General features: G+C 35.1%; 2 protein-coding genes across 6 annotated transcripts in view; one reads left to right on the top strand and one right to left on the bottom strand.

Annotated features, from left to right (window-relative positions):
* Nucleotides 1-7681, bottom strand: part of LOC100376487 (synaptosomal-associated protein 25-like) — a 67287-nt gene extending 59606 nt beyond the window's left edge. For all 5 annotated transcript variants that reach the window (XM_085508053.1, XM_085508063.1, XM_085508050.1 and 2 more), the window contains exon 1: nucleotides 7587-7681. The gene's annotated coding sequence lies outside the window, so the exon portion shown is untranslated. The remainder of the gene's footprint in view (nucleotides 1-7586) is intronic.
* A 363-nt stretch (nucleotides 7682-8044) lies between these two features.
* LOC102805988 (uncharacterized) overlaps nucleotides 8045-26031 on the top strand; it is a 43839-nt gene continuing 25852 nt past the window's right edge. Inside the window, exons 1-10 of the mRNA XM_085508028.1 lie at nucleotides 8045-8177; nucleotides 9619-9788; nucleotides 14051-14221; nucleotides 14404-16618; nucleotides 17434-17730; nucleotides 20380-20431; nucleotides 20525-22628; nucleotides 22889-23249; nucleotides 23784-23918; nucleotides 24272-24379. Coding sequence (XP_085364154.1) covers nucleotides 9628-9788; nucleotides 14051-14221; nucleotides 14404-16618; nucleotides 17434-17730; nucleotides 20380-20431; nucleotides 20525-22628; nucleotides 22889-23249; nucleotides 23784-23918; nucleotides 24272-24379 — 5604 coding nt within the window. The 5' untranslated portion in view covers nucleotides 8045-8177; nucleotides 9619-9627. The remainder of the gene's footprint in view (nucleotides 8178-9618; nucleotides 9789-14050; nucleotides 14222-14403; nucleotides 16619-17433; nucleotides 17731-20379; nucleotides 20432-20524; nucleotides 22629-22888; nucleotides 23250-23783; nucleotides 23919-24271; nucleotides 24380-26031) is intronic.

The raw sequence follows: 26031 nt of genomic DNA, 5'->3' as shown, positions 1-26031 counted from the left end.
TGAATATATTTACAACAGCTTTACTATTCATTTCAGTCATTCATTGAATGATAATGTTTATTTAAATGTTGCTATACGACAGTAAGTTATTATCAACATTTCTATTGCTTTAAATGTTACTGAAGTTGTTTTGCTACAATAAAGGTTGTTCTGATACATTCGTAACGCACCTTGACTACAAGTCATTGTTTGGTTTGTGGCTCAGACAAGCAATAATTAAAAATTACATCTGCAGACCTAGCAATAGTTGAAAGCCAACTGACAGCATGCACTCGGTCCAATGTTAATTAGAGTACCAGTACCTTTAAATAACAAACAACATGGCGGCCATGTTGTCTAAAATGACGCAACACCTTTCAGATGATAGCAGATTTCCAAATGTTCAGCATTTCAAAACCACTGAATGGCCCATCGTGAAGCGATAGTAATAGTACATCATTAATAGACTAAAACAACAGAAACTACAATACATTTTTTATGTCCCACTTTGTGTACAATTACATGTATTCAAAATCACTAGAAATCAATGATTTGTTCTGGTCAGCTTTAGTGACCATGTTACTGATATCTGCTCCACACACAGCAATAATTCAGCACCAGGTACATCAGATGTGTACACATATAATGTGTAGAAAATAGAAAGCACAACTATGTTAAATTTAAATATAAAAGGCATTCTTCTAATAGTGTTGCTCAGCAGAGATGGTAGATATAGAAGTGAAAAGTCAATGCTTTATTTATATATTCACAGGATGTACCACTATATACATATAGATATACAAAGCACATTCACAATTAAACAGGGGAATTCAACAGAAGTTGTCAGTGACATGACAGAGTTTCACTTGAAGCATGCTCTAACCATGGAACTATAAACCCCAGGAAGAACAACCCCTTCGTTTCCTTTGAACTATGATACTTGCCGCGATGTCGAATGTTTATTTTGACTGTTTATTTTGTCGCATTAAAAAATAAGCCGATTTATGCAAATGAACGTTTATCTCAGACTATCGGTCATTTTCGGAGTCAATCGGGCGACTTCGGGAGATCACGTGATTGAGTTGTTTCGGTTATAGCATAAAAAAACAATGGCGCCAAGACAAAAACACTGATAAATGAGCGACATTCAATGGGGAAAAAAAAACACATTGCCACTTCTGGCGATCGAAGGGAAGCACGGAATAAGTCGGGATATCTTGACAACAAACAGCATACCAAACCTCATGTTTCGCAAACTTTCGCAACCTTATTTTTTCGAGGGTTGAAAAAAACAAGAAGTAATCTAAAAACGACATTGATAATTATGAAAACTCGCTAAAACTCTGACCTGTTGCATGATTTCTGGTACACTGAAGGTCACCCTGCAGACCGACTTGTTTGCGCATACGTAGTGAACGAAATATTTTACTGCGCAGATATGAAAATTTTTTTTCAAGTTTTTCGTTTCCAGCAAAGCGGTTGATACAGGTGTATCGGCGGCAACTAACATGGAGTATGACTAATGTTGTGGAAACAAATGCGAAAAGCACTGTAAGATAAACTAAGACAAAGGTTTTAATCCTCTTAGTTTTGTTGTTCTTCCTTGGGTTTATAGTTCCATGCTCTAACATATGCTAGTATTACACTATTATTGTAGTGTTTCCTTATCACAATAGAATATACATACAATGCACAATAATCTTGTTATTTTAACCAAACTACATTGTAACACATAATATATTGAGCCACAACTGTTTTTGTGTATGTTACATTCCCGCAGAATGTAATTTCATAAAAGTGTATCTATAAATACATTATTTTTTTTTAAATGTTAGCATCATCCAAGTTTTACAAAAATTATACCAAGGTTTAAACATGTCAGGTTTGTTTGCTTAATCAGTTATGGAACAATGGACAACATTTTTTGGATTTAAAGTGCCTGTGCAATGCCCACCCTCATGTTTCCCATTTTAGATCTGTGTCCCACTGAAAATGGTAGTTATTGATTTTTTTGCTGAAAATGATTACTCGTATCCAAGTAAATTTGGGATATTTCTCGTGTTGTAGCCACGCCCACCTATCATGAAACAGCCGTCTGTTTCCGGATTTTCCGGCTGTCATTTATTTAGTAACTGTGATTTGTCATTTTTTTTAATTATTTTATAGTGATCACTATAGTCTAATGTTTAGAATGTCAAAATATGTTCTCTTTTATTTTAATTTTGAAAGTTTTACTCAGACGATTGATGAAATAAAACAGTGTAGTGACGTGCCTAGTAACCTGCTAAATAACGAGATAATTCCGACGTCAAATTCTATTTTGTCCAGCAACAGTGTACAAATGTGCGCCGGTGTCGGTGACGATCACGGTGACCAGCTACACCAGAACGGACATATTTCGCATCTAACTCAACCCCATGCAACAGAAATTGATACTATGTGTTCATTATGGTCCATTCTTCCTTGACGAACAAGTACATAAGTGACAATATAGTCAAAGACGAGGAAACTGCACAAGAAATTTGCCTTATTTACACGTATCGGCAATGCAAGCTGCCATGCGACTTCCCCTTCTGACGTCACAAGGGGAATTTCTGTATGCAAATGAGAAGCAAATGAGAAGCCTCATTTTAAAATACACAAAAATAAAGTTGCCGTAGACTAAGTTAAAAACATATTTTTTCACTTAAAAAAAATAATTCATGCTTAGAAACATAAAAATTAATAATATTTATGTATCAATTGATAATTTTAGGCGTGAAAATAGCAGCCATTTCACAGGCACTTTAATGGGAGCCATATCTCACACATTTGTATCTTGACGACCACCTCCCTTTAAGGATGAAAACCTAATTTGTACAAACAAATACAGCAATATTCAACTGTTTCAAAGGGAATAAACTTGATACACTCAAATTTTCCACATGATAAATAAGTGAGCACATCAGGAGAGAGCTTCATGTTCAGTTAACAGAAGCCTTCTACTGTTTGACCAAAAACAATAGATTGTCTTTGGTTTGACATTGTGTAATATTGACATTTAAAATTATGCAAGACAGAGACAGCAAATAATGGATGACATTAATTATTAACTGTCAAGCAATTGCCAATAATACTAAATTTTAAAATTTATTTCACTTCAGGTTCTAATAATGAGCAACAGCAGTTTTATACACAAAATTTGTGTAACATCTATTGTCATTTTAATAATTGTACATCAAAGTAACACAAAGGAATTACTAAGAACTGTACATACAGAATTCAACTGGATGCAAATATTGTGGGCAAATGACCACCATTCAGCCATCTTGAATTTAAATCATAAAATGAATAGATGTTCATGAAGTTTGTATATTGGATGTGGATGCAAGAAGATCAATCCAAAAGACCCTATATTCGCGCTGGCTTCCAACAAGAACTAATAACTGATCATCCCCATTGGGGTTATGTGAGGTTGAGGAAGGTTATTTTGCAAATATTTCATACCTATTTATGGACTCGCAACATTTTTAACAAATTGCACATTTTACAAATTCTATTACATTATGCAACCATCTTTATTTTTCTATTCATCAATGAAAAATTTTCACCGAACCCTAGAACTCACTGGCAAGTTTTCAAATGAGAAACCCCTCATGATATCAATGTTAAAACTTTACTGCACTACTCTAAACAGCCCTTTCATTACAGAAAGCATTGGTTGCAATTCAATTAATAATGAACAATCTTCTATGTCATCAAGGCTCTAGAGTACCACTAATCAATTTCTTTAAGAGTCTATTAAAATATACACCACAAGCACCACTAATTTATTCTACTTGGCAATACGCCTGAATAAAACAACGATGTGAGCAGTCTAAATACCAGCACTTAATATGGCATATATTTTGGGTCAGCATGAGGTATTACCATACCTTGCTTTTCACAGTTGCATTTATAAACTTTCAGGTAGTTGTAAACATATCACAAATATGCAAGGGGTTGTATGCAACATGGTTACTAAAAATGATATATATATATAAGTATACATTGTATATAGTACCGGTATATGCAACTAATACATGGCTTAAAGTTGAAACATAAAGGCCAATGGTTTGATGCTATTTAAAATAGTGTAAAATATGTCTTTTTAGCTAACTTGTTATTTTAGCTAATCTGTAATTTCACTAACTCAAGATGTAGCTAATTTTAGCACTTTAGCTAAAATTCAATAAATTTGTGCATTGAACCAAATTCACTAAAATGACACATTTTACAGTAGTCAGATACATGTATTTATTTTACAGTTTCAATTAGTCGCAGGTTGTTCACTAATATTTTGAGTACATGTAGAAGCACATTACGTACAGAAAGAAACTATTCATTGAATTTTTAGGATTTCAAGGTAGCCAAAAAATTATTGAAAGCTTCAAAATTCAAACCTAGCAAATAATTGCATAACATAATAGACAAGATGTACAACAGCAGGGATCAAAATTCAGGGAGGTGATTGGCTAGATGCTTCACATTAATGCCTTTGATGCCCTTTAAAATAATTAAATATTTTCTTCACAATTATTGAAATTTTTACCTTTAAATTGGGTGACCCCAGAATACAGAAGATCAAGTCTTGAATTATGATTATGATTTTTGTATCTTTCAAAGATGTACTAAATATCCAGTAATTAGAATTATATTTTCAGATATTTTATATTCTCAAGTTTTAGTTTATTCTTAAAATCTCACTCAAACCAACATTCATCACAATCACTCCTGTGGTTCTAAGGTGCCATAACTGACGTAGCAGTCTCTCGATCCAACATTATGGGAAACTGACTTGATGTACATGTACTCATAATGTTCTAATGAGCAATATGATTTAGCTGATTTGCGAAAAGAAAGTTCCAGCAATCATACTGTGTAAAGATGACAGGAACTGCACAAACAGAACAGAATGCTTTACTCTCCCCTAAGACAGACACTAGTCAGACACATTAACCATTATGCTAAGTCATCAAGGTATATTTGTTTGACAGTGTGATTTCAGTGCACGTCTTTCTACTTGATTGCATACCCTTACATAATCCACTCTTGATATCCTAATTACAGTGAGATCCTACTCATATAATCATGTGTCATACAGTTATAACAAGTATTTTTAAGACATTACATTCTTAGAAAACACATGTACTTTAATGTGGCACTGCCTAACATGTTAAAATAACAAATACCAAAAGATTAAATAAAGGAAAAATGCATAAATTTCCTTAAAATGCACTTGTATATCTACGAAAATGCAAATACATGTTCAACGCATGACAGTTAGAATTTACTTGTAACTGCTAAATTATAAACCATACAATTTGGCCAAATCAAGATAAATTAGCAGTTTAATCATAAAACATGATATGGTGAATAGTTATGTACTATACTACAGTATATAACTAGGAAGAGATGAGTGACGGATATTTGTCAAATTTAGATACACATTACCGATACTTTAATAATGCAGCAACATGGTGGAATTCCCATGATACATTCTCTAGCGATAACTAGAGATATATATGGATAATTTATTATTTTATTTTTCCTATTCAGCACCATTGTTGTGTTGACTTCCTCTCTAAGCAAATGCTATTCTTTTTAGTATTATAAAGCACACCCATTGTGATAATGGAATGTCCAGCTGCAGGGTTAGTGAAGATAAAAGCTCATCAGTGTCTCACTATTGAAAGTATCGATGTCAAAAACTGTGGGTAATGTTCTTAGAAAAATTGGAAAGTTCCAAGAAAAATCAATAGGCATTCTGTTTTCCAGCTTTTTTTTTTTGCATCCACTGTAACCGTATATGAAAAAAATTGTCAGAGGTACATAATTACTAATAGTTATTATTCGAATATTAAATTATAATGAAATCACAGTAGATAAGTACTAGATTTGTGTGATAAAAGGGCAGCTCTTACCATTATGTGACACTGTATTGACCAATGAGCAAAAAAATCACTGTGTTTGAACATAAATCACCCAAATAATGCAGACTTTTTCAGATTAATAAAATATTTCAAAACCTATATAAATTTAACAAATTACAGATGAGATAACTCAGATTATAGAATTAATTTTTCTAAAATGTAACAATAGTCTATGTATAAATGAATGGAAATTATTCACTCGTATTCTAATTGTAATAGTTCATTCATATTCATCAATCTGAAAGCATTTTGCAGCCTTAAAGACATTCAACTCTATTTGTACATTACTCACACTTCAACAAATTATGGTCATTGTGCAGAGTGCATTCAAATTTTGTGTATTTTAAGTCATATGGGACTCTTATTGAAATGACATGGTGTGATGACCACGGCCCTTTAAACCTTGGAATATTGTTGATGTTAATGGTTGGTTAAATAGACCAATTATAGCTGCTGTATTTATTCATTGTTGCTTCTCATCATAAGTTTCCTAATACAAAGTGCCTGTAGATCATGAATTGTGAAATTTAGAATCTCCAATCTCAACATTTCATTAGTCAAGTGCGGTTAGGCAGATGACTGATGTATGTTATTTTACATATGGGTTTAAAGCATTAATGGACATTATATGTTCTCTCTGGAATTGACTTTTATCTTAATGTAGGTATTTACAATATATTCCTCTTTTGTCAATGTAGATGGATGATTGATGCTTGGTTACAAGATAATTGTCGTAAACCCAACTTGCTTTGAAAATTTATCATCAAAATTCATCAATTACGCTTCCATACTGAAGGAAAATGGGGGTACTCAGACTCATTTCCATGGAAACAGATTTTGAACAGTGGCCATTTAGCATAAAAAATGGGTAAAACTTAAACTTCAAAGATGTGTTGAACACTTTTTTTTTAATCTCTTGAGAGATTTTTATTTCTTGTTTTGTATCAATTTTATTTCATACACCAATCTCTATTATTCAGCTATTGTTTTCTAAAATCAAATGTTTTCACATAGCGATTACATTGTAAACAGATGCTGGCAGACAGGTTTCAGCTGTGTACTGTTATAATCTCAGAATTAAAATGCAATTACAGTCAGGTTTAATCATTTTTAATTGTTAATTATTGCTTGCACACACACACTGTAACAACTGTAATATTAAATAAGAGTTTAATAATCATCAACCTTTTTTATGCTGAATTACATAATAGCCAAAAACAACTACATATATTTCTAGTCCAGTACCAAGTGACCTTGAAAAGATCTCCTGCCCCTACTTCATTATGGTGCTTGAGTCTCCATCCTATTATTTTCATTCATTTTTAGGTCACTCATCGGCGAACCGAGATGATGTACAGATGACGAAAATCATGTTATTAATAATATTATCATCATCATCTATTTCTTGACAACTTTTTCTAAGAACTTGCCCAACATATTTCAATACTTTGAAGCATAAATGTTAAAATAATATTTAGATATTATTCACTTCAATATTATTAAGCAGACTGCAGTTATGATAATACCGTTATACAGTGCCAGTGATAATACACAAGTAAACCTCAGGGCTAACGAGACAGAAATTACTCGACATCCCATATTTTTTAGAACAAACCACTAACCGCAACTTGTAAAGAGAATGTGTCAAATAACTACCTTATGGTGTCGGCAGGATTTCCAGAAAACAGTGGATTTACTTCAAAATCACAGCTTCTGTATCCCTCGGTTCGGCAGCGAAAATCCAAAATGGCAGTGATGTGACGTCATTGGAAACTCCTACCTTTTTTGATTTTGTAAAATTGTGGGTGATTGGCTGGTCAATTGTGAATAAAAAGCATATTGTTCGTATCGACCAATGAGAAGAATGGTGACAACTAAACACAAATTGAGCATGGAAAATTAAAAAAGATATGAAATAATGCTGATTTCAAAACGCCAGCCACCATGGCGTTCGAATGCTCTCGCGAATTGCTTTCTTTATAATATTCATGTTTCCAAAGCTGGTGAAATGATGTTATATCCTCTTTCGTGTTTTCGACAAGGTCATCATTTGGGGTCAATGAAAATGGGCAGAACTTATGTGTATTTCCCACAATTCCTTTCAAAGAGTTTCCCAATATGGCCGTCTCGATTGGTGTTAGAACTGGCGCTGTTACGCGGTTCACCTAATGTGTTCAATGACAGTTACGTCTTTTGATATTACAAGTACAGGCATATACAAGCATATCAATTAACTGTCGTATACGGGTAAGTATCTGCCTTCGACCGTGTGTCGTACATAGTGTGCTGAATCAATGTGTTTACAAACCATCCCATCCCAGCTCGGAATCGGTAAGCGTAACGGACTGTTTATGTTATGACTCCAACATGACATGAAACCGGTCTTTTCGCAATATGACGGTATGTCCCCTAACTAACTTTTTTCAATATGAGCTGTTCATCTTTCTTCGACAGTCAGTCTTGCCGCCTTGATATTACTATGCACTTTGTTCTCACTTTTGCCGTGTGTGTAACTACCTCCCCGGTAGCGCAGTGATTAGAGGGACTGTGGCGGTAGTAAAAGTAGTAGTACATGTAGTAAGGTATTAATTAGGTGATCAGATCAATAACAAGTGAATAATAAAAATACTAATTTTTACCTGAACGCAATCCTACTTTAACATTAAAATCAACTAGAAAGCCAACTTACGGTACTCAATGCGTAACATATTTGTGTTTGCCACCCTAATAATTTAATCCTTACACCTTTCACATATACTATTGCTGTACAACTTGATTGCAACATTGCGTGATAATCAATATTTTTCATTTCGCTAAGTGTGAATAGACAGTTTTGGTTGAAAATGACTTCTTTTCTGATTTTTCGGTTATTTAAGGACACTTTTAAACAGCAGATTACATCTGACCATAAAACTGGCAGTTAAAGGTGGGTCAATAAAGAAACATGCTGTAACAAGTAATAAAAACATTGAATCTCTTTTCAAAAGTAGATTAATCTTGTAAACATTTTTTAAAAAAGCCACCACAATTGGGGTACTTTATGTAGTTACTGACTACCAGGTCATAGAAATAAAAAAAAAGTTTAGTATTGCTAATTTTGTTAAAATTTGTTAGTTCCCATTGTCCGATAAGAACATTGAATAGCACACCTTGGAGGTATTTGTATACATATATGTAGTGTACAAATTTTGGCTGGACCTTTGGCAAGGTGATTAAATATCAAAAGTTGTTATGTTTTTATGTTTTACTCTTTAAATTAACCTTCATTTTTTAGACAGTATATGACCATAACCTTGTGCAGTGTCCCATATATTGATTAGATAAAGTATAACTGCCACCAAAGTTTGAATACCTGTTGGCATCCAGCCAAATGTTCTCACAACACTGTATAGTATAATTATTTGCATCCTTGGTTATACAGCCATTCAAGTTGTTTTCTTCCATTCAAACCGTCATTGACACTTGTATTATGATAGGAGTAGAGATATACCTATTTCATGTGTGCATTCTTAGTTTGTTGCTCATGTGGAACTGAACTGTCGCTCTGATTTAATTAAATAGAGGTACCTGATTCTGATTTTAGAAAGATGGTGCCTTTTTAGTACTCCGGTTTGTATTCCTAACAATCAGCCAACTATTTGACTGTCACATAGTTTTCATTTATTATTATTATTATTATTAAACCCAGGTGAACACCATGGCTGGATCAAACAACAAGGTTGGTGAGAAGTGCAAAGAAAACAATGAGAGTGAATTCTTCTGTGAACTTTGCAACCTAGATTATTTCACTAGAACTCAGTTTGAAGAACATGATTGGTCATTGTTACATCATCAGCGAATGGAAAAAGTTCATGGGAAGTAAGTAGTCAATCCATATTGGTTTAATCCATTGTAAATATTAAATTTTTTTCTTCCTAACTGTCTGTATGTGTGTTCATCAGTGGAATGCAGCGACTGATGCTGCTGTCACAGACACAAAACTAGAATCTGAATTTAAACTGTTATTGTGTATGAAAACAAAGACATGTAACTTGTTTAAACCCATCCATGTTTTTCTACTCTTACCAATCTTTCGATGATGTACTAGATTTTTGTTTTTGAACAGGCTTTGAGTTTTGCAAATGTGGTAGGTTTGAAGTTGCTGCATAGGATTTTTCATGTGAAAACATGTTCTGTTGCCTATGTATTACCATAGAGCTAATTACTTACTGTAACTGCAAGAACGAAATAGCTACAAGTATTGCCACAGGAAGCAATGGCTACATATATCATTAGCAATACAGTGTAAACAGTGTATCTTTAAAAATAGGTTCATAACCCCCTTCCCCTTCTTTTTTTTTCAAAATGTAGCTCCAAGCGCAATCTTTCATTATCTTGAGTTCAACCCTAATCTGGTCTAATCAATGTAAAAGTACAAGGGTCTGGCAGGATAAGGGTTTATTAAATTAAAATCGCAAAGATTTTTGACTCCTACGTGCAAAGCACACAATGAGAGTCTTTGCAGTTAGTGTGTCTGTATGTGTGTACGACAGGACCTACATTGTGACGACCCTCACAATGTTTCATAATTTATATTAATATTTAATCAAATTTAAGTCTAGTTTGTCTAGCTTAGGTTTAATAAAGGAGGAAGGGATGGTTCAATTTATATTAATTTAATATTAATATAATTGTATCATGCCTACCCCTTTTACTAAACTTAATATCTCAGGATATTCAACTTTTATTTAATTAAACTTTTAAAATTCAACTGTAATCCTATATAGGTATATGTTTTAATCAAGTTCATATCGCAACTACTAGTATATTAAAAGTTAATTGAGTGTGTGTTGTCACAACGTCAGTAAGACGTGTAAGGTTGTGTATGTATGTGTGTGTGTGTGTCTGTTCCACTAATATCTCAAAAACCATATGTTGTTTTTGATAGATGCTTCGGGCTAATGTGCAGATTTAATTTGGTTTTGGTTGAAATCCTTGCTTATTAATAACCTGATTTGTTTAATGATTAAGCAATTTTGACTTTTCCACTGATATCTCAAGTACTAATCGTCAAATTACAATGAAACTTGGTACAAAGATGTCATAGGACAATGCACCGACCTTATAAGTTTTTGGTTAATTACCTAATTATCATAATTAGTACATTTTTCTCCTGATATTTCAAGTACTAATCATTAGATTTCAATGAAACTTGGTACTTAGATGTTCTAGGACAATGCACAGACCTACCGATAGTACATTGATGGTATGTTGCATTGCACAGACCTACCGGTAGTACATTGATGGTATGTTGCATTGCACAGACCTACCGGTAGTACATTGATGGTATGTTGCATTGCACAGACCTACCGGTAGTACATTGATGGTATGTTGCATTGCACAGACCTACCGGTAGTACATTGATGGTATGTTGCATTGCACAGACCTACCGGTAGTACATTGATGGTATGTTGCATTGCACAGACCTACCGGTAGTACATTGATGGTATGTTGCATTGCACAGACCTACCGGTAGTACATTGATGGTATGTTGCATTGCACAGACCTACCGGTAGTACATTGATGGTATGTTGCATTGCACAGACCTACCGGTAGTACATTGGTGGTATGTTGCATTGCACAGACCTACCGGTAGTACATTGATGGTATGTTGCATTGCACAGACCTACCGGTAGTACATTGATGGTATGTTGCATTGCACAGACCTACCGGTAGTACATTGATGGTATGTTGCATTGCACAGACCTACCGGTAGTACATTGATGGTATGTTGCATTGCACAGACCTACCGGTAGTACATTGATGGTATGTTGCATTGCACAGACCTTATTAGTTTTACATTAAAATCTGTGCATATTTATTTGAGGTATTTAAATTGAACTTGTGGTAGAGGTGCTTTGGAATAAATTAGACTGAAAAAAAACAAATGTAAAATCAAATGTATTTTCTGTAAGTATTATAAATTTCAATAATGTGGATCACATTGTTTTCATGTTGTAAATGTTCATCTTAAATAGCAGACAAATATTAGTTGCCAAGCACCTTGTTTGGAAAGCTAATTAATTTTTAATATGTCTACAATACTCTCAGCACACAGAAGTTCTCTCTAAGCTTTCTTTGATTTCTAATTGAAAGAGTCATGGATTACTTTTTTTAATATTATTATTTTTAATTCTTATATAGCGATGTAATGCACTACATATAATCTCAATGCACTTTACATAAAAATAGTTACTATTAAAAATATTATTACATTTATCTAAAAAAATTTGGTTCATACCCACATTAATTTTTCCACATATGACATTGTATATCAATAAGCAATTAATTCGTGAAATGTAAAAATATTCCAGAGACTTTCATGAAACTGTAACCTTAAACTACCAATATATTGTATGTTCTGTAATACTAGTAAATTATATCCTGATTGAAAAATCTACCATCATCGCATAAGTTTTGTCAATTCATGTACAATGTATGAATATACTAAATCATATATTTTTGTAATTAATAATAAAAATTTTACAGAAAATATCTTTATTTTAATTAATAACACCATTTGATATGTTACTATGGTTACAAGTGCCATTTTTACTTGAGAGAGAAACATTATAATGGAAGTATTTTTTGTGGTTTAAAGGCCCAATTCAGTCTCCCGGGCGATTGTTGTTAATCACTTGCATAGCCTATGTACACAGAAACCCTTGTAGTATGTTTACAAGATTATTACAATAATCTCCAGAAGTGTCAATTTGTTCAGCGGTTCAATCAGACTTCCATAAAGCATTGACCTGAACTACATGGGGATTTCATAATGACAAAACTAATATTTGGAACGTGTTACTTATCATACCCATTTGCCATCTTTTCATTGAACTGTGATGTAACAATGACCAGTAATATATACACACATACTTAGGGTGCTGCCATGCTCACTACTGTAAACTATAAGCAAACTATCCACTTTTACTCTATGGTGCCAACACGGTTACTAAAATTAGTAGCCGTGGTGCCAACAAATGATGCCATCACTAAATTACGGACTGGCGACATAAATGCTACTTGTGATGCGAAGCAATAGTAAAGATAATTAATAGCCAAACACCCCAAAGTAAATCACTGCTGTAATTGTAACGTTTTCGTTATTCTTGTGTTTTACAAAGTAACGACTGTTCTTGTGTAACACAAACACACTCACACACTTAAACTTAACCGTGAACATAATGAATGATTATTTCTATTTTACTATAAATAAGCAGGCATTTATTTGTATGTTACTACTAGTAATGGTCTTGTTTGTCTTTCTCTACCACAAGACAGGAAATTGTACTCATGAAATACACTGATATCGGTCCTGTACGTGTTTCAGTCAACATGCACAAAATAAATATTACCAACGATGTGTACAATCTGGTCACGATGTGATATGACAGTTGTGAAGCTTGTTTTTTTGTTAATGTGCGAGCGATCACTGGTCCACTATTCACGACTAACTTGAATGTGAATGTACACTCCCCCATCAAATCCTGTGATGTAATTGAAATGCTCATTAATATTAATAGCAAGCGATGGTTACAAGTCACTTGTTTACTTCGTGGTGATCGACTTTCTCCATTTATACAGTCCCATATTTTATTTAAAAAAACATCAAAATATTAATAAGAGAATGTATGCAAATCTAGCTTATACTCTCTGAGTCATCACAATAGGAACTATGTAAATGTTTGTGAAGATTAGATGATGCACCCTTTTTCAGTAGTTCAATGTGACATTGATTAACAGCAGTCTTTTAACTAGTTTGTGTTTTTACTTTTATTCGTCACAATTATACAACTCATACACTATTTATTGTCATAAATACAACATATAATCACTGCTGTGATGTTCATAGTCACATACATTTAGTTTGGTACAACATAATCAACCTATAAGTTGAAGAAAACACTACTTTACCAGAGCTTAGCTGGAACTATTTACTACAGCAAGACTTGCAAGAAAATAATCCCTATTGAAGCATATTTATAGTACTGTATACCTGTATACTCATGCACGTGTACAGTGTACATTCAAAAGCAAGCAGTATCTGTAAAAAGGTGACATTTCTCTTTTTTTGTTTCTAGGGAACATGCCCATGTATGCAGTCTATGTCATTTCAGTTGTACAGGTTTATCTGCATATGGAAAACACCTTATTTCTCTGCAGCACAGAGCTGGTCTTGAAAGACGTAGACATGATTCTTCATCTCCAACAAGAAACCTCTCAAAAGCATTGTTGAAGACTCCAGTGAATAAGTAAGTATATAGTGTTTGAATATATACTCAAACACTGGTGATTAAGTTTAAAATTTTAGTTTCCTAGCACCTTAGTGCTAGTTTGTTATTAGTCCCAACATTTAAAAACAGAGACTCGCCTCTTTTATTGCCCATTTTCTGAGAACAAAATAATAATGCCCCAATTCTTATTTTCTCTGTAGTGATTTGAAGAACAGAACACCACAACATGATAGCAGATCACGTTATGACCAGAAAACACCTGCTGGATTTAAAAGGAATGATGATAGACCTAACAAACCATCAAAGGCAATGAACACTAGTGTATCTAACTATTCAGATGACAACCACTCACAGAGCTCTTATTATCATACCTTTGAACCTGCACTTAGAAAACCGGAATGGGAAAGAGATTATCCCCAAGATACTGGTCAGTACAATTACTACAATAGACCACATAGTGCTCAGGGATTTTACAGGGGCATACAGAAAAGATACCCACAAGAAAGATCTTTTTTACCCCAGGAAAGTTTCAGAAGTTACAACAGAAGTTTTCACAGAGAAAATTATGAATATGCTTCTCCAGCTAGGATAGATAATACTGTCAGTAAAAATTGGTATCATGAGGATATTGGCTGGAGAACAAGTACTCCAGTTAATGAACGTGATTACCCTTATGAACAGCAAAACCAAGACCGACATCACAATAAAAATCAAGCATTGTCTGTCTATGCACACAATACTCGTACATTTGTAGAATCAAGTTATGTAAATAGAGTTGACGAAGCAGTCAATAATGAGAGGTTCAGATATATGGATCAAAGACGCCAGGGTACAGAACAATTAATCCCTCGTAGAAAGAGTTACTCCACTGGTGGTATCCCGGTATCAGAACTTGGGGCTAGCTTCAGAAAGGAAAGATCTATCCCTGTTAATGATAGGAGAGTTGAATACTCCTCCACTTACACAAGTATTAAAGACAATAATACCATTCCAAGTTGTCGGTCACCTGTTGAAATCACTTCTACTACGCCAGATACTATGCTAGGCAATGTCAATATTGACAAGTCAACTCGAGATAAGTCACCAGGACCAATCACATTAGATGAACTGAAAACAAATTCATTTCAAGAACATGCAAAGGAGTTGAGCAGGTCCACTGTTGTGATGTCAGAGAAAAATAAATTGCAGGAAAAGATGGAAAGATTACAAGAGATAAGAGCTAAAAAAGAACAACTCGTTAAAAACCAAGAAAGGATTTCATTGCTCAAGCAAAGATTAGCTCGTGGCTTTGCATCAAGAAATCAGCAGCATGTTGATGACATGGACAAAAGCTTGAAGAGTGTTTATGCTAAAGAATTAGAGCGTGTCCAACCTCCAGATGAACCTCAGCCACAGGAAACAACATCTTTGGTTGAACCTTTTTTTAAGCGACCTAGTCAACCTAATCTTAGTATGGAACACAACTGTCCCCCAGTAGTCAAGAGAACAACAGATAACAAGGGACCACTTCATCATAAAAAAATGCAACATAGAGATCGCAAATCTGATTCTGTTAATAAGAATCACATTGATAGACATCACAGCAGTTCAGATGCACTCAGGCAGACAGATGAAGTTCATGAACTAAATTCAAATGAGTTTGAAATGCAAGTAGATACAGACAGTGCAGAAGGAATTCATTTTGTAGAGCCTCAGTTTGATTCCTATTATACAGAGTCAACAGATGAAGATACTGCATCAAGGAAGAAATCTCCTTGTAGCCCAGGTAAATATAGAAAACAAAGATATAGCAGATCTGATTCTTACCCACCGTATCCACAGGTCTCTCATCAAGACAATCAAAACAGGCCAAAAGAAAATGATGATGGTGACTGTACGTCCTCAGAGGAAGTGCCACAGTACCAGCGATTCCATAGTCATGAATACGTGTCAAGTGAAAGCAGCGAACAAGAAAGTAGTCTGGATCTTTCAAAACTTAACTTACCTCAAGACTTACAAAAAGAACTATCTAAGCACATTAGAGCCCAGAATATTGCCAAAAGCCAAGGAATCGTGCAGCCAAACTTAGGACATGCAAGGAGTCGTCTTCATGTTGGACAGCGACCAAAAAGTGGAGATAAAGGTGTCGAGCAGAGACTTTTACAGATGTTGAGTTCACCACACTCCAGACATAGACAGGACAAACAGTTTGAAAGACTGAAACAGCATGTACAGTCAACCAAACCACCTTCAAAGCTTCCAAGATTTGGTCTGCAGTTGCTTCCATCTCAGTTGACACTACCGCAGATACTACAAGATACCGATTCACAGGTTGATGATGTGATAGAATGCCAGAATGAAAACATTATAGAATTAGATTCAGATCCGCCAAGTCCAAATAGTTTGTCTCGAACTAAAAGATCTCATGCTGATATCGTAAGTATTCATTTGCAGCTTATTTCTATTTATGATGTATTTTATTCGCACTAAATGATAATTGTTTTTTTAAATTAATTTATTTTAGTTACTCGGTTTCTAGTACACACACTTTATTAAAAATATAAAACTGTAAGCTGCAAGCCATAGACCCTGCAGTTAAAAATGTTTGTTGACTCTTATATCTTGAAACTAAATGTACATCCCGGCACATTCTTTGCGGTATTGATTTCCTATAATAATAATTTCCTTAATCATGCACTATATGCTTTGCAAACAACCTTTGTCTTCCCTTAAATTACTATCTCTACTGAGAACAAATTAATCAAAAATTGGTGTTGTACAATGAAAATTAATCTTTAAATGTAGATAGCTCCACTAGATTAAAATGTCACTGGTGAACATGTATGTAAATCACATTCACTCCAATCAGTCCAATCAGAGAATGCCTTACTGTAACAGGCAATGTCTGTCTACAAAGTAGTCTGTAACTTAAGATTGTATGATTGTATGCTGATCATACAAGATCTGAAAGCCTGCCTGTCTACTTTGAAATAAAATAAACTAAAATTTAGTATCAGATGGCCAATGCACTTACAACACCCAATAATCGTTAGTGTGACATCAGTCATAATGAAGCTCTCTCACACTGACGTAACATGTGCTCATCTGTTTGTATGCTGGTGTATTTATTATGTAATAGTCACATCTGTGGTGATCTGTTTTTCCTTTATGTCGTAACTTTTGTTGGCGTAAAGAACACAAAAAACAGAAAAACGTGGTATTAATCAATATTCTTTCAAATTTTCAAACAGGAAGCAAATGTTAGTTCAGAAAATGTTACTTCAGAGATACTAGAAGACGCCCAGACCAAGAGGCGTAAAATGAAGGAAAATACGATTCAGGAAGCTGTGGTAGAACTAGAGGATAATAAAAATGAGGATAGTGTCACCGCATGCAATGTGGATGTTACAACTTTGTATCAGATTTCATTACAAGAAGAGGAACTGCACAGAAAATTATCAGCAAGTGAGAGATCAATAGTTGAGATGAGAAGCTATATACAGAATAAAATAGAAGAACTACGAACAATGGAGGCACAGCGTGCACAGGTAAAATTATTTGAATCTACACACTCATTTTCTACTATATTTTTCACTCCTGTCTAAATGTATGGGTTTATAAAAATAAACTGAAAGGGAACATGTGTATGTAGATGAAACTTACAGCTTGCATTAAAGTGCCTGAGAAAAGATGTTTTTCTTGCAAAAAATACTGCCAAACAATACCTTTAAGTGTTTCTGTACTTCAGGTTTTCCAAGATCACAAACAGTTGAAAACGCAATCAGAACTCTGATGATGCTAGTTCAATTTCAAGTGGCAGGCAATTCCATCAAGGGGGCGAGCATATACTCGAAAACTCAAATTGTTTGATCATGATATGAATGTACATCACTTGTATAGTAAATCATTTGTAAATCTAATGGAAGGAGTTGATTAATATGTATCAGAATTTTTAAATGCGTGTTTTGAACTACGAGTTCGAGGGAACCATATTTGAAACATAAATATCACATTGTTTATGTGTGATACAACCTTGGCATGAAATCAATTGGGGGGGGGGGGGTCAATACTATTTCAATGCCATATTTGTTATGTTTTTGGATATGCACTGTTTGTTGAATATTGTAGGTATTATCGGTACATCAAGTTTTTAATCTGCATTTTTTTCTGGAAATCAGGACAGGTCCTGAACTGGGTTTGTATCATAATGTGGTGTATAATACAGTGGAAAATATTGCCTTACTAGGAAAACTGAGTAAAGAAACTCTGTTTTGTCAATGTTCACACTGTTTATCAGTACTTGTGAACCTGACATGGCTTGTCTTTATGGTTCTGAAAGACTTATCTCAGCGAATTAGCAAAAGCCAACAGCTTTTAAGTATATATAGCTACTCTGGAGAGTCACAAAACATCAAGATCCATGAATTAGGGATTTGGATCCAAACAATTAGTAATCATTGTTTACATTCTGTTATCATAATTTTGCTACATGTATGAAATCATAAACCAAGGCCCATCTAAAAAAACAAAAGTTTGTGTATCACATATTTCTCAAGCACTTTAAACCAAGAAGATTTTAGCCCAATGTTTGAAGGCATTCAAGGAAATTCATGTCTTCATGCCCAATGAATTTGCGTTGGTGCCTTTCAAAAATACAGATTTACATTTTTTGACAATTTTATCAAATTTGGCACTGAAACTGGTTGCCCTCTGGCCTCTTTCCCAAATTCAAGCCTTTTAATAGCTGTTCAATGCGGTCCGAGCGTAACTTACCATTTAACCAGCTTTAAACTTGCAATCTACCTAAATATTTCTCACATTAGTAACATTGATAAATATAAGTTGAAATTATGGATGACATAACACCCACTTTAAACTTTATAAATTGTTATGAAGAGGCAACGTCAGCTGATAGCCAGCCTGTTATGCCCAGACTGTACTATTGGAATGTCCAATACAAATTATGTTCTGAGTGTTCTAAATAATATGATGCTAATTCAAAGTTTACTTTTTTAGCTCTGCTGTTGACTTTGTCCAGCAGAGCTTATCATATGAGTGATTGTCCGTCGTCGTCGTCCGTCGTTCATCCGTCGTCCGTGTCAATGTTTTACTTTTTCGACTTCTTCTTGAAAACTACAAGCCTGAATGCTTTGATACTTGGTGTATATGTACCTTGGGTAGACCTCTCTTAGGTTTGTTCATTTCATGTTGATATCTTCAATTCTCTAATTTTGGTGAATATTTTTGTCATTTTTGGTAAAAAGTGATATTTTCGACTTCTTGTTAAAAACCGCAATTGCAATTACTTTGATATTACATATATAGGTACTACATGTGGACCTCTCTCAGATTTGTTCATTTTGTAATGATATCTTTAATTCTCTAATTTTGGTGAATATTTTTGTCATTTTTGGTAAAAAGTGATATTTTCGACTTCTTGTTAAAAACCGCAAGTCCAATTGCTTTGATACTACATATATAGGTACTACATGTGGACTTCTCTCAGATTTGTTCATTTCGTGATGATATCTTTAATTCTCTAATTTTGGTGAATATTTTTGTCATTTTTGGTAAAAAGTGATATTTTCGACTTCTTGTTAAAAACCGCAAATCCGATTGCTTTGATATTACATATATAGGTACTACACGTGGACCTTTCTCAGATTTGTTCATTTTGTGATGATATCTTCAGTTCTCTAATTTTGGTGAATATTTTTGTAATTTTTGGTAAAAAGTGATATTTTCGACTTCTTGTTGAAAACTGTAAGTTCGATTGCTTTGATATTACATATATAGGTACTACATGTGGAACTCTCTCAGATTTGTTTATTTTGTGATGATATCTTCAATTCTCTAATTAATTTATTTTGGTGAATATTTTTGTAATTTTTGGTAAAAAGTGATATTTTCGACTTCTTGTTAAAAACTGTCCGATTGCTTTGATACTATTCATATTGTTCATTTTCTAATGATGTCTTCAGTTCTTTAATTGAAATGTGCATTGCTAACAGCGGAGCTATCTCAGCCGATAGGCTGCTTGTTTATTCTTGTTGGGAAAAGTAATCAGAAATCCTTAAATGCAGTGCAAATCTCATCGAAATAATAGATTACCTGCAAGTCACTGACATACCATTGTGAGTACAGAATATAATTATTTGTTTCTCTTTCATGAATTGTTATACCATTCTTATAACTAGATATGCCAAGAGATGCAAGGAATTCGTGACCAGCGAATGATGATTTTGAAAGGTAAGTGAACTTTGACCTTCTCACTGCAATATTCAAGTACCCATCATGCACTGCACCAGCCTGATAAATTCTGTCTAATGTCTGTTGCATTAGGTGCTGTTTCAGAGAGAAAAGTAGACGAAGGTACCAGTATCTCATTCAGTACACCAATGCAAGAACGTAGAGACAAAATCAGTGCTGACACAACCACCACTGATAAAGAGAAGTCTATGGAATCCAGCAAGCCTGAGACCAATGATGCCTGTCAACCAATGAAAATTAAGTCAGAACCAATTGATACTGATTACGCAAAAGCTGAAAAAACTGTAATGATGTCATCATCAAGCGTTCAGGAAAGTCCTGGAGATAGCAGCTTAACTACAATGTTTGAACAGTTTACCAAGAATCCAAAGAAGTTTGAAATAGAACCAGTTGATGAATCTGTGTTTGTTAATAGTACCCAACAAAATGGTCTGCAAGTGACAGTTAAAACTAACAAAGCTGGAAAAGAGTCGCATGCACAAACACCACCAATTGATTCTACTAATTCAGCAAAGAATCTATGTAAGGACTCTAGTTCTGAAATTACTTTGCCAAAAAGCTGTGTAAGTTTTGCCAGTGATAACAAACAGAAGAGTCAGACAGTAGGTGTTCAGGGAACGACTGACAAACCTGTGAATGAGAAGAAGAAGCTCAAACTTGTAAAGGATCGAAAGATAAAAAGCAAAAAAGCAACAGTGAGCGAGGATGAAGTTGCTCCACATGTTCGTAGTATGGAAGAACTGCAGAATTCAGCTCCGTACGAGGTCGCTGCTATCAATGCTAGTAGCGCAACATTGCGACAGCTTGCATCAAACTACCTAGAATTAAAAAATGCATCTACGTTATTCTTGAAAGAAACTAAATCAAGCACACAGGATTCTTCTCAAAGTGTCAAGCTTGGAGATGTACCAGTATCCAAAAATGATAGCATTGAGGACATGGAAATTGGTACAGACACTGATGTCAGCATACAAGTTGAGAATGGCTCACATAGTGTAAGAAGACTGAAAACTAGCCCAGACAGAAAAAAAACACATAAAGACATTTCTGGAAGAAAAACTGTTGATAGTCATTCACCGTTTCAGTCTGTTATTGATAGCATTATGGAGGAAAGTGATCATATTCTTCCAGTGTCTAAGTCCGTGAAGTTTGAGAATCAAGAACATTTCCCAAAGAAGGAATCGCCCTCTTGGACAGCTCCACTTTCACAGGACATAAGAGTTGTGCTAAATGACATTTACAAGAATCCATTTGACAAGAAACCCATTAAAAGGGTGGATAACATTTGTGATACTAAGAAACCTCAAAAAGAGAGCCTGCTGTCTGTTCCTAAGGCTGGTCAATGTACATGTAGTGTCCAACATGGTACACAGGATTTTACATGGATGAAAGATTCATCCAACGTTAGTGAGTTTTCTGAAATAGTTAATATAAACAATGATAATGTGGTGGATTCCACACGACTAGATCAACAAATAGTGGGTTTAAATGAAGAAGCTGCTATTGAAAAGAAAAAGAAATCTCCCAAAATGTCAAAAGATGGAAGAAAAGTGAAAAGGAAGAAGAGGAAACCAAAGAATGAGGAACCAGATTCTGATGCTGATATCTCACTTGTTGTTGTGCCTAAACAAGTGGTTAAAAGAAAATCAAAATCAACAAAACCAGCTAAAGTTTGTGAGAATGTTTCTACATCGCTCACCCAACCTGAGGAGAGAAGGAAGCATAAACCAATAGTATTAGATCATTCTGCAGACTTTTTACCACTTGATGATGATGATGATGATTTGCAAAGAACTGAACCATACAGCACAGTATTACCAATAGATAATTCAACCGATGATGAACAGTCAAATCAGGAAATAGTTGAAATCCTACAATCATGTACTACTGAGGACAGCAAACATGACTCAGTGATCCCCTCTGAACCAACACTGATTGGATTGAACAAACAAATGGCTGCTAATGATTCAGATTTTATGTCCAATTATGAGGAAGAACCCATGCAGCTTGCAGACACAGAAGAAGATGCCAGTGCATCAGAATTTACAGTGCCAGTCAGTGCTGCACACGTCACATCTACAAATGACTTAGATGAATGTGAATCAGATGTATCCAAAAGTTCAACATTGGTTGATGGAGTCAATCCTCGGACATCACTGTTGTCAAGAGTTTCTATGTAAGTCCTACACTATATTATTATTGTGTTTCAAAATGGATTAAGTACAGATTTAAATTAGAATATTAGTATTTGCTCAATCAGTAGCACATGAGCTAGCATAAATGACCGAATCGTGTTATTAATGAATCATGTTATTGTGTACTGGATCGTATTAACGTTGTGCAATTTGATTTCTTGGTATTTATATATGTGCATGCATTACCTGTCATGTCTTGATTTGGATCATCTTTATTTGCCAACTGTATTACAATTAACAGGGACAGTCTGCAGGTATCACCACACATCAGAAGTAAATTTCGACTGCAGGTTTTGGAGCAAACTGGACTGTCATCCCAGGATACAGTTGGCACCAGTAAAGTAGAAGAGATGTCAACTCACGTTAGTTTGTCCACAGTGACATCATCTAAGCGATCTAACGGTAAAGATGAAAGACTTCCTGTGAACACACCAGAAAGAAGGCCTGACCAAACTGTATGCATTCCACAGTCCACCCAGTCTCAGCTACGCACCGGTTTATTTCGTGATCACCACACTGACAATGTGGTCGATATTCAGGCCATCTATGGAAACTTATTTACTGCATCCTCTGATGGCACTATTATGAAATGGAATTTAGAGGTAAGAACAACATCTAAGCTTCCATCTTTGTCTTTCTCTTCACTCATGGACTTCATCTGAAAGAAAGCTGGAATATCATTGGAGGCTACATCTGTATCCAATCATCTGCTTCATTGATGAATTTTCCTGTAAAGTTGGGTGGAACAATCAGTAAAAAGGTAGATTGAATATTATCTAAGCAAAAAAACTCAATTCCAGGGTGGTCGTACCAACAGCTTACTTAGCTGGCCAAACAGATGGCCAGCCAGGCAAAATAAGTAGGGTGGCCAGGCAAACAGTCAAGGGGAGACGGGCAAACAGGTAGGGTAGCCAGGCAAATGGGTAGGTCAGCCAGGCAAATAGGTAGGTCAGCCAGGCAAATAGGTAGGGCAGCTAGGCAAACAGGTTGACCCTGTTATTCATTGATTTCCTTGAAAAATTGGTAGAACATTATCTCCCAACTTTGAAAACATAGACATAGAACCTTCCCAAACTCTCATCTTGTACCAGTAGGCAGTATTTAGATGTTATTCTCATATTTCTCTTATATTCTAGCATGGGCAATGCAGTGCTTTGTACTCGCCACATGAGGGCGGTATTGGTGTACGTTGTTTGTTTGTGATTGGATCTGCCAAACAATTTTACAGTGTATCCAACGACAATGGTACAATGGTTCTCATGAATGCTGAGGTTGGTATACCCCATGAATTGATGATTTCAATAATCTAGCAAGAATAAGACGAAAGTATAATAGTTATATTACGATGGAATCTGAGTGTGATCCCATTTGTTTGACTTGCAAACCAGACCATGAGTAACTATCATTTAAGAAGATGATGTACCTCATATGTCAAAAACACTAAATATTGGAGAATGGCTAGTTTCTTTGAATCTTATGACAAATTTGTTTCTTCCCATTTTTCACTAATGCTTGGCTACCCATGAATATTCGGATGAGGACATTTTGAATTGTGTTGCAAGATTTTTGATCTATGAAAACTCTTGATAATTTTAACAGAAATAAATTGATAATTTTTTTACAGAAAGACATGCTTCTTCGAACATTCTCGCTTCCAGCTGCTGTCATGTGTATATGTAGTGCACTTCAGAATGTGTATGTGGGATTAGCCAATGGAATGGTGTTTTCCATGGTAAGACATTTATTATTGTAACATTCTCAACTAGCTGTGAGTAAACTACCATGTTCAACCATTTTTAGCTCTACTGTCATCTTTGTCGAGCAGACCTAATCACATTATTGATTGTCTTTTGTCATCATCCATGTAAACTTTTTACTTTTCAACTTCTAAAAAATCTGGTTGCTTTGATACTTGGTGTACATGTACCTTGGGCAGACCTCACTTAAATTTGTTTGTTTCGTGATGATAACTTCAATTCTCTAATTTTGATAAATGCTTTTGGTTAAAAGTAATATTTTTGACTTTTGATATTTTGCTTTGATATTATACATATAGGTTCCTCTGGTGGACCTTAATTTCGTGATGATATCTTCAATTCTCTAATTGAAATGTACATTGCTAACAGAGGAGCTATCTCAGCTGAGAGACTGCTTGTCAGTTCTTCAATTGAAATGTGCATTGCTAACAGTGAAGCTATCTCAGCTGAGAGACTGCTTGTCAGTTCTTCAATTGAAATGTGCATTGCTAACAGTGGAGCTATCTCAGCTGTGAGACTGCTTGTCAGTTCTTCAATTGAAATGTGCATTGCTAACAGAGGAGCTATCTCAGCTGAGAGACTGCTTGTCAGTTCTTCAATTGAAATGTGCATTGCTAACAGTGAAGCTATCTCAGCTGAGAGACTGCTTGTCAGTTCTTCAATTGAAATGTGCATTGCTAACAGTGGAGCTATCTCAGCTGAGAGACTGCTTGTCAGTTCTTCAATTGAAATGTGCATTGCTAACAGTGGAGCTATCTCAGCTGAGAGACTGCTTGTCAGTTCTTCAATTGAAATGTGCATTGCTAACAGAGGAGCTATCTCAGCTGAGAGACTGCTTGTCAGTTCTTCAATTGAAATGTGCATTGCTAACAGTGGAGCTATCTCAGCTGGGAGACTGCTTGTCAGTTCTTCAATTGAAATGTGCATTGCTAACAGTGGAGCTATCTCAGCTGAGAGACTGCTTGTCAGTTCTTCAATTGAAATGTGCATTGCTAACAGAGGAGCTATCTCAGCTGAGAGACTGCTTGTCAGTTCTTCAATTGAAATGTGCATTGCTAACAGTGGAGCTATCTCAGCTGGGAGACTGCTTGTCAGTTCTTCAATTGAAATGTGCATTGCTAACAGTGGAGCTATCTCAGCTGGGAGACTGCTTGTCAGTTCTTCAATTGAAATGTGCATTGCTAACAGTGGAGCTATCTCAGCTGAGAGACTGCTTGTCAGTTCTTCAATTGAAATGTGCATTGCTAACAGAGGAGCTATCTCAGCTGAGAGACTGCTTGTCAGTTCTTCAATTGAAATGTGCATTGCTAACAGAGGAGCTATCTCAGCTGAGAGACTGCTTGTCAGTTCTTCAATTGAAATGTGCATTGCTAACAGTGGAGCTATCTCAGCTGGGAGACTGCTTGTCAGTTCTTCAATTGAAATGTGCATTGCTAACAGTGGAGCTATCTCAGCTGAGAGACTGCTTGTCAGTTCTTCAATTGAAATGTGCATTGCTAACAGAGGAGCTATCTCAGCTGAGAGACTGCTTGTCAGTTCTTCAATTGAAATGTGCATTGCTAACAGTGGAGCTATCTCAGCTGGGAGACTGCTTGTCAGTTCTTCAATTGAAATGTGCATTGCTAAC

This window comes from Saccoglossus kowalevskii, chromosome 2, assembly GCF_978046115.1.
Source record: "Saccoglossus kowalevskii chromosome 2, keSacKowa6.1, whole genome shotgun sequence".
NCBI classification, from domain to species: Eukaryota; Metazoa; Hemichordata; class Enteropneusta; family Harrimaniidae; genus Saccoglossus; species Saccoglossus kowalevskii.
This window is presented reverse-complemented; position numbering and strand designations above follow the sequence as displayed.